Source organism: Echeneis naucrates, chromosome 7 (genome assembly GCF_900963305.1).
Source record: "Echeneis naucrates chromosome 7, fEcheNa1.1, whole genome shotgun sequence".
Taxonomy (NCBI): Eukaryota; Metazoa; Chordata; class Actinopteri; order Carangiformes; family Echeneidae; genus Echeneis; species Echeneis naucrates.
Window position 1 is genome coordinate 15,078,292 of NC_042517.1, and position 10,071 is coordinate 15,088,362.

The 10,071-nt window shown below is 40.1% G+C and overlaps 1 protein-coding gene across 1 annotated transcript; it reads left to right on the plus strand.

Moving 5' to 3' along the window:
- Positions 1-7,155: 7,155 nt before the first annotated feature.
- Positions 7,156-8,678, plus strand: kcnk15 (potassium channel, subfamily K, member 15). The gene is made up of 2 exons (XM_029507113.1): positions 7,156-7,453; positions 7,669-8,678. Exons 1-2 carry the CDS (start codon positions 7,156-7,158, stop codon positions 8,676-8,678), a joined length of 1,308 nt encoding a protein of 435 aa, XP_029362973.1.
- Positions 8,679-10,071: the final 1,393 nt, after the last annotated feature.

The window sequence follows — 10,071 nt, forward strand, 5'->3', positions numbered from 1 at the left end:
CAGTACACTTAAATGATAACGCTTGTTATCACAGGTTGAGGCCTTTCCATCCTTAAGAGCAGAACAACCCAGATTTACATCAACATGTGCATGACCCATGTGACGTCACTCAGGTTTTTAAAGAGTGGCTTTAAAGCTCAAAATGAGCTGCTTCGCTGTTGCCATCTTGGCAGTAGCCCTCGTGTCCCAGTCTGCCCTGAGCCTTAGAGGCTTATTAAGTAATCCATCCATTGTTATCTCTGAATACTTTTCACACTATTTTCTCCACTAGTGCACATTTAAAGCGTTCTATCCTCACCCACACAAACAGCACAATCTGTCCTTATATCTCTGTTACATCTGCTTGGGTTAAATTATATTGCCTTCTCCAAATGGCTTGATAGATGATTTCTAAGATGTCCAACCACCCTCATATTATAACTCGTTTCTCACCCATTCTCACCATTTATTTAGCCCCTTGGTATGAAAAACATTTCTGCCCTTAAAGTAGCCAAAATGTTAAACATCGGCCTCTTTCTTTGAGGCTGTCAACAAGAAAAGGGGCACCTGTTTACCATTTTTAAAATCAGATCGCATTTATTTTCAGTGTATAGGTTGAATACATCAACATAGAAACATGAGAAAGCTTGTATAGTTTTATTGAAGGTGTTTTCACATTACAAGACACTGCTGCTCTTTTGTCTAAAAGCCCAGCTGCTCTTGCTCTCTCACTTACCTAATACGCTACCAACTACCAACACCAATACTACCTCCAGTTTATCTGGTGATCCAATCTTTGAAGTGTGTTGTCGTGACACGTGTAATGTTCTCAGTATTTCTATTGCATTACTATGAGAGCCCATAGAAAAAAATAAGGATTTGAAGGTATTAACATATAATTGGACCATGATGTCCGTCTTTTGACAGTAAACTGACAGATGCATTTATGCATTTTCACCATTAGGACGTATAAATAGAGCGACGTATTATTATAGAGGATTCAGTGTTGAATGGCCGCTGGTGTGGGTTTCTATTTTTGGTCCTAGTTACTGTGGAAACCAGAGGGCTCTGCAGGCATCCAGTATTTGCTGTTGGTATTACATGCCTCTGCTTCATGAAATAGATTCGTTATAACTGTATTCTCAGTGAGATTGATACAGATGGAAGGATTTTATTAGTATACACAGAAAAAATTATTTTATGCTGAATTATGTCTGGAATTGCCTAAAGGGGTCTGTAACGAATTTAGTGACTTAAAGAGAGACTTTTACTTTTTTTTAACGGAGTACTCTGCTTTCTATGATTTATCCCTGCAGAAACCATGTGGGTGGAGTGAAGGGTCACTTACTCAGTGTTCTGGCCAATAAAAGTTACTTTCAGTAAGGGTAACACAGTAACAAGGAATATCTGGAATGCATTTCAATTAAAACAAATATGTATAGCAATCAAAAGTTTGTATACCTAACTCCCCAAAATAAATGTTTTGGCAGTTAATCTAAAGAGCCACTTTGTGAATGTGGATACTTGTTTTATCTAAGTACCAAACTAAATTGCTTGTGGAAAGTAAATTTTATCAAGTAGTTGTGTAAAATTTTATGTATATCTTTACTATTCCCATTTTTACCAGGGAATACTTCTACCCACCGTAATGTTCATTTAAACATTGCCAGTTAACTCAACCCCATTTATCTGGCATGACACAAGTTTTAAATATTTAGATAAAGAATTCATTATTCACTTTTGCAATACAATAATTGGCAAAGTATCAGTCTAGTTTAGTACGAGAGCTTCACTGGTTACAACTTTGTCCAGAACAATGTTCAAAGACAGTAAACTTATCCACATGCTGCTTTAAAACATGTAATTCCTTAATATTTACTTTACACAACACAAAGCAAGATATATCACAGCTGTGGAATATTTTTTATGTCTGCTCATCCATGTTATCCACTAGTGGTATTTTTTATTTCCCTTTACTGGTGAACAAAAAAACGCTCAGTAGAATTAAGGTGTTAATTTAGGTCTTGAATTGTTCAAATTTAAGTCGAGTATCAGCGTAGAAAAATGTTCCTCCATTTTTAAATAATGTCTCCATTCTCTGTAGCCCTTTGATTCGAAACATCAGAGTCTATAACACAGCGGAAGGTGTGCCTGGCTTTGGTTGTCATGGTTACAGCAATATTAAGTAAGAGTGGTGCACCTAACTTAATCTCCATGGCATGATCAAGGCATGACTCTAAAAGCAGTCATCCCTAACCCTAAGGCACCAAAACTGCTAGCTAGTGGGTTAAAGTAATTTTTCATTAACCATCTTTGTTGTCTTGGTTACAATGACAATAACAGGGGCAATTTTGTCCAATTGATCATAGAGGATAGATATGTGAGTATGGATCTGGGTCAACACAACACACATTATGAAACAGAAGACCAAACACTGGTCAGCTGTTTCATAATATGTGTTGTGTCCATCCACCTGAAGCTAAGCTCCTGATTCAGACTTCGTCAGTCTGTATTACACATCCACACCTTCATCATAATCACAATGGCCAATAAATGTTGCTGAAAACAATGCGAGTATGGCTCATAATAAATTGTTGTACAAATATATATATATATATATATTTTTTTTTACAGGTGGATTGTCTTTAATCTTTCCTTACAGGCTCATATTGTACTAACTCGATGCCATAGACTAAGAAAAGTGTTGATAACCAGACAGCATACTCAGTGCTTTTGTCTTTGCAAAATGGAATAATACATGCGATATGAAAAATTCAGATACTTTTTTAATGCCGTTACTGAAGCCACAGGTCAAATGACACCAGCGGATAATTTTCTTTGTCTGATGAACTTATCTGTTCATATGTCCAGTTCTTCAGGTCATTCTGTTTTCCCTGACTGACAACAGGTTTGTCTGAACAGGAATTCTCTCTGTACCAAGCTGCTTCCTAATCCTGCACTCCCTTATTGTCTCTTTCTGTAATTGTCTCTTATCCTTGTCAAAGCACAGCTGCTGTTCTCCGCTAAAGATCTCCTTTTCCTCCCTTCAAGTTCGCCATTTACAGAGGAGCTTAATTTTTTTAAACCTCCCCGCGGGATTTTGCCACATTTTGTTGTTGCAGAATTGGCAGATGGATTATATTCAGTTGAGAAATGCACCTTGAGGCATAAGGTCCTCTTTTCTCCGTGTGATGCCATGTGCCTCTTCAAAATGGTTTCGTACCATCTGCTTATTCTCAGCACCACTATAGATTCTGGGACTTTTTTTGACTTTATGATAAAAATAAATACTCCAATACTCTTCCAAGTTTCTCAAATGTAAATAAATAAATAAATAAACCCTTCACTTAAACAACCCAATGCTTACAATAATGGTGCAAATGTCTTTCTTAGCATAACATTGGGATCATTCATTCAATTTTTCCCTTGCATTGTTTCATCGCCAAATGTCACATCATAGCTTTAAGAGCTCAGTGTTTCCCAACTTCTTGACACCGTTTTCACTGACTGTGACTGACTGTATCAAAGAAGAGAGGCAGTAACATAGATTAGTGTAAAAAATATAAAAGCACAGTTCTTTTTTCTTGCATCAGTTTTTGTTAATTATTATTTAAAAAAAAAAGAATAAGGGTGAGGTTAGATAAATGAAACTATTTAAAATATATTTAAATTAAAGTGTTTATAAATTAGATTACTTGTCAAGTTGATGACAATCAATGGCATGCTGCAAGTTTGTTTACAGCGTGCCAAACAACAGAAATCAGAAACAGCACATCAGTCAGGGGGTTGGCTACATAATGTTGCAATAGTCACAGTAATGTAAATGATAAATAATGTGTTGCCTTCGTAGTACATGAGTAATTATTTTTTATTTTAGTCATGTTAGTGCCCCTGGCATGTTTTACAACTAGAATGTAAGAGTGGAGCGACAGTTTGTAAATCAATTTTGCAACCTGTGCATATTTCATACATCCACCAAAAAACATGGTTTCAGTAGTTGAAATAGTGACATTTATAATATACCACATTGGTTGTTACGGATTAAATGGTTTTTGATTTATTGGAAAATCACAAAATCTGTTACAGCCATTCCTGGTCTCTGCCTACAACTTCAGTAGCCTGAACAGGAGCAAGCTTTCAACTTTTGGGCTGTTTCTGCACACCATTATTTCATTTGTTAATTATTACATTCATTTGTAGAATATTTTAAACTGAACAACTTCTGAGGATTCGGTTCATACAAGTTAGTCAAGTTTGACTGAACTGCCCTTGAAATCAAGAATAACAGAAAGTACATTTAAACCTTTTATGTAACCAAATTGGCTTTTAAAAGATCTGTTTATGAAAGTTTTTGAATTGGTGTTTATTTGTACCATTAACTTTTATCTTAACTATCTTAAGTTTATGAACTTCTAGAATTCCTTCAAAAAAAAAAAAATGGGTTGTGCAGGAAATAAAAAAGAGCAAGAGATCCTGTTCGCAACTCGAAGTTTGACAGCATTTGAGTTCACTTTTTCATCAGAGATCCCATTGACTGGGAAATGACAAATCATGGACAATGACGACACCCAATACATATTAAGGTCAAATTGATGTTCATAAAGAAAGGTTGTTCAAGAATCTTTGAAATCCAGTAAAATGAGTTTGCACGTCAAATTCAAGTTTGTGTATGGGAAAATATTGTTGAGAGATGAGTTGAAGTAATGTAAAGACGCTGCGAGAGAAAAAAAGTGCTTTTGTGAAATGTGTGTATAGATACAGAACAGAAACCTCTCTAAAACACTGTGTTCCACTGACGTCCAACATCGAACCCTGTTTTTTCACCTGAAACTTACAGGACAAGCTCAGTTTTGACTGATGTGTTGCTGTAGGAGAGAAATTTCACTCAGGTCCACATCAAAAGACACTGTTACATTTATTCCTTTCTTCATGACCTGTTGTGACAACATTCATTCTGTGTTTTATGGTCTGTTGGGGTTTCCACATCCTGTAAAGTCACCTTGTAGATGCATGTTCCCTCACCGGTGACTGGATGATCAGACACTGCCAGACTGGCGTTGCAGAGTCATGAAAACTCCCAGTGAGAGGTCAGTGTGGTGCCTCTTGCCACCTTCAGTGCGCACAGCAGTGTTGGGAAAGAAAGGCAAGCTGCTGTTGTCTTGAATCTTAGCTCCAGCTTTTGTATTCCTCATAAATAACATCTTGTGTGCTTAACAAAAAGTAGCTGAGGAAAGAGAACAAAGAGAGCAAAACTAAATCAATAAAGCATCTCTTTGAGTCAAATTAGTTATCCTGAAGCCCAGGCCCGATGTGGATTGATGGGCCTCCTCACTCTGTTGCAGGTCCTTGGGCTTTGAAAGGCATGCAAATACAAGCTGGATTGATGAGCAGCTAATACGGCTTCAGGTTCCTCTCTTATCAGCTCAGATGTAATTGATTTATGGAGAGCTGGTTTGAATCATGACTGGGATAGAATAAATGCTGATTTAGCCACTTAACACAAAAACAGATCCTCTGAGAGCAGGTTGCTCTGTTTGAGAGGAACAGAAGGACGTGCAATAATCCACCTGCAACACCCTGTTAGTGCTGCCAATACCCACTGAGACACAATGAGGATGCATCTATTCACTTTGTTTCTCATGCAACTTTATTCCGTCTCAGTGTTTGACCAGAACAATCCAGCCCGAAAAATCACACGATGCACTGAAAAAGGGGGCCTGTATCGTTGCGCTCAACATATTAGCTCGAATGCAACCCCACTGACGGTCCAGGTCTGTGCTTTTGGTATCAGTAACCATGGCAACCAGCATCACCTACAGTCAGTTTCCAGCAGGATCTAGCGCAGCAGTGTTGTTCATTTAGCCACTGTACATACATGCACCAGCTGCCTGCTGTGAGGTTGCATGGCGGTACAGTGGTTAGTGCTGCTCCACAACAAGAAGGTCAGAGGTTCGGTTCCTGGGCCCGGGGCCCTTCTATGTGGAGTTTGCATGATCTTCCCATGCTTGCCTGGCTTTCCTCCCACCATCCAAAGGCATGCATGTTTAGCTTGATTGGTGACTCTAAATTATCTTTAGGTCTGAGTATGAGTGTGAGTGTGAGTGGTTGTTGGTCTCTGTCTGTCTGTGTGGACTGGTGACCTGACCAGGGTGACTTGAGCTGAGATTGGCTCCAGGAATGAATGAATGAATGAATGAATGAATGAATGGATTAATGCCTGATGTGACACCAACACACTGTATACACACATTTTTCTACCTGACCAGGACATTGAATTATAAAGACACAGCACAGTGAAAATGTAAGTTTTTCTATGAGGTGAGGACACAGAGGGAAAAAAAAACAGCATTTGTCTTTGAGATGATTATTTTATTTAATCAATAGAATTTCTAATAATTTAATTAAGCACGTGAATATTTGTATATGCATGAGAATATCAGGTTGTCCTTTAAATTTTGTTCTTGCTAGTTAGTTACAATTTCGAAAAACGTTCACGGCTCCATGTATGAGTCTTTTTTTTATATACATATGTTTTTTAGCATTTTAAAATTGCAAAATAAAAACGGAGCACGCTGCTGAATATAAGTGAACTTCATTATCATGATTACTGTGTCTTATGCCTGAGTTGAAACAGGATTCCTGAATCTAAAGTGGCTGCTCTTGGCTTTATTGCATCGTTTTATTCTTTATTTTATATATATATATATATTTTTGTTTGTTTTGGCAGCACATGTCAGCCTCTGGGTGTCCACAGAGTTCCCGGTCCTCTCCACTCCTCTCCTCCGGGTCAGGGTTAGGGGTCAGGGTTAGGGTCTGTGCTCCACACAGGTATGGTAAGAGCGATCACCGGTCCATAAACCATTACACCGCTGTTGTTTTTATTTTTTTTAAGAAGAGGCTGCTTTGCGCATGCGAAGGGACTGGGTCCACTTTATTTTAACAGATGACCGCGTCGGGAGCAGCGTGGAACATGAGCTGGTTTACCTCAGCGGGACGTTTTCTCCCGCTGAGACGCATCTCTGGCTCTGCTCTCCGGACGCGTTTCTCTTGAACCGGCCGCTAACGTTTTACGCAACAGGCTGCAACACCAATGTGGGCTCCGCACGCCGGGGAAGGAGAACAAGACCTCCGCCGCCGCCGCCACCTGTAGCCGTGCCGAGCCGCCCGTCCGCCTCCATGCCGACGCCGAGGATGAAGAAGCAAAACGTCCGGACCCTGTCGCTCATCCTCTGCATGTTCTCCTACCTGCTGGTGGGCGCCGCGGTGTTTGACGCGCTGGAGTCCGAGTCGGAGAGCTCCCGCAGGCGCATCCTGGAGCAGAAGCGCAGCGAGATGAAGAAGAAGTACCGCTTCTCCGAGGACGACTACCGGGAGATCGAGCGGGTGGTGCTGCAAGCGGAGCCCCACCGCGCCGGCCGACAGTGGAAATTCGCCGGCTCTTTTTACTTTGCAATAACAGTCATCACCACCATTGGTAAGTTGATGCAAAGCATCCATCTTTGTTTTACTTCCATTGTCTTACTCAGTTGCTGTTGCATTTAGGCATTTTATGTTTATCTACAGGACTGCAGTCTTAGGCTTATCTTTAAATACATCAACATAATAACAATCATTTTTTATTTTATTGTGTGACCATTCATTTATTTCTACAGTATGAGACAGACTGATTTATCTTCTATCTGCATTCAGGTTATGGACACGCAGCGCCAGGCACAGATGCAGGAAAAGTCTTCTGCATGTTCTATGCTGTTTTGGGCATTCCTCTCACCTTGGTCATGTTCCAGAGCCTGGGAGAGCGGATGAACACGTTTGTCCGCTATCTCCTCCATAAGGCAAAGCAGTGTATGGGCTTCCGACGCACAGAAGTGTCCATGGAGAACATGGTCCTTGTGGGCTTCCTGTCCTGCATTGGGACGCTGTGTGTGGGAGCTGCGGCGTTCTCCCACTTTGAGGGATGGAGCTTCTTCCATGCTTACTACTACTGCTTCATCACACTCACCACTATTGGCTTTGGGGACTTTGTGGCCCTGCAGAAAAAGGAAGACCTCCAGGAGAAAACACCTTACGTGGCATTCAGTTTCATGTACATCCTGGTGGGTTTAACTGTTATCGGGGCCTTCCTGAACTTGGTGGTTCTCCGCTTCCTCACTATGAACACTGAGGATGAGAAAAGAGATGCTCAAGAGAGGGCATCGATGAAGAGGGACCGAGGCCTTTTGGATGGCGCTGTTGGTCTCCATGTTGGAGATGAACAAAGCAGAGGCAGCCACAGGGAGAGGAACCAGAGCAATGTGGTGATCAGCCACAGCCACAGTACGCTCTTCCTCCCGATGGAGGAGGGAACGAGTCGCACCAACCTCATTGCTTCCCCAGTGGAGGATCAGGAAAGGCAAAGGAGCCCCTGCAGAAACAGGCTACATTTTCAGATCAAGGCAGGAAGGCACAGGCCGGAGTCGAGCCTTAGCTCCCTCTGTTCCTGCGTGTGCTACCGCCTAGGGATTTGTGATAGTCCTCTTATGTCCCACAGTGAACACCATAGCTGCCATATCAATTCAGTTTACTGCAACTCAGTTTCCTACAGGATCCAGGGCTGCCTGCCAGGTTCCAGGGACAACACCGGACTCTCTTCCCCAGGAAGCACGCTCTCACCTGGGCATAGCTTCCGGGAGTTTCCCCGTTCGAGGAGAAAGTCGGTGTAAAGAGCGCTACAGTGAGGGAAAGTGTATGCACTGACTGTAACCAGTATTATCAATGACACTGTATTTTGTGTTGCACTTTTTTTTGTGCATGTCAGAAGACAATGATTCTGTTCACTGATTAAGTTGTCCGTTGTGGCTATTGAAAATTTTCTATGTAAAGGAAAGATAATATTTAATTTCTTCTTTTACCACGCCATCATTTATGTTCGTGATTCTGCTGTTATACTTGCATGTAAGCCAAGGTGCAGTGCATGCTAAAGAGAATGTATAGCACACAATGTGAATGCATGAGTGCTACGTTAAAATATAAAGGTTGGGCTTTTAATATACAGTTTTAACAAAAGTATTTTGGATATAGCACTCATTGAGGACTGTATAACTATTCAGTGAAAGTATGTTAATGATCCTAAGTGGACTCTGCTCTTGCTTTAGACAAAACTCTAAATATTTCATGCCATACTTCGAGGATGTCATTATACTTTTATATTAAAAAAGCCTTAAAGAACTTTGACCAAGCACATAAGACTTGTGGCTTCTTAGCTCAGTGAATTTTAAAAATCCCTTTATTATCATTGGAGGGTCAGAATAACTTTTCGGGGCATTGATCATCACTGATGCAGTCTAAAGGGGATTATGCTTGTTATGTGACTGATTCAAGTAGCACAAAACAGATATGTAGCAGGTTACAAGTGAATTTCCCAGAGTCCTTGAAATTCACAAGTGTTGTTTCCTTGTAGACTTGGTTTGTAGTCGCGTTCGATGTGCACATTGTTTTATTAAACCAAAGGAAAGGACCATTAAATGTGTGTGTGTATTCATTTAAATCAAAGTTTATTCACCTATTTGTAAAATCTCATTCAATTGTCTCCCTCTTTTTTGAAGACTACTTCATTTTTTATTCTAAAATAGGAATCTTTTACGCTGCTTTCTTTAGTGCTGCACATCTTATACCACTGGATGGGGAAAGAGGAAAAAGCATGTTAAATAAGAATGGTTGAATAATATACTATTATGAATTACTTCTGACTAACTGACTTACAGTACATGATTAGAATTACTTTGGTTATCATTGTAGTATATTGCTGTACTTTACTGAGTGGGCCAAAAAATGGTTTGATAAGAACAGTCATTAAAATGCAGCTTAAACATGAGCTATTCCCATATTGCAACCTCACAGCCATTGTACATCAAATTTATCACGGCTTTAACCCAATATTAGGCATTTAGGAACAGTAAGTTACTGGTTGAATACCAGAAAGTTGACTGAACAAATTTAATTAGGTTATTAGGTGCTAAAGCTGTGTGTTACTGATGATTTCATGCTAGTTCATACATTGACGAAAAAAAAAACCAAAAACAGAAGCAAATTATTGCTCTTTATTCTCTGCTGTAT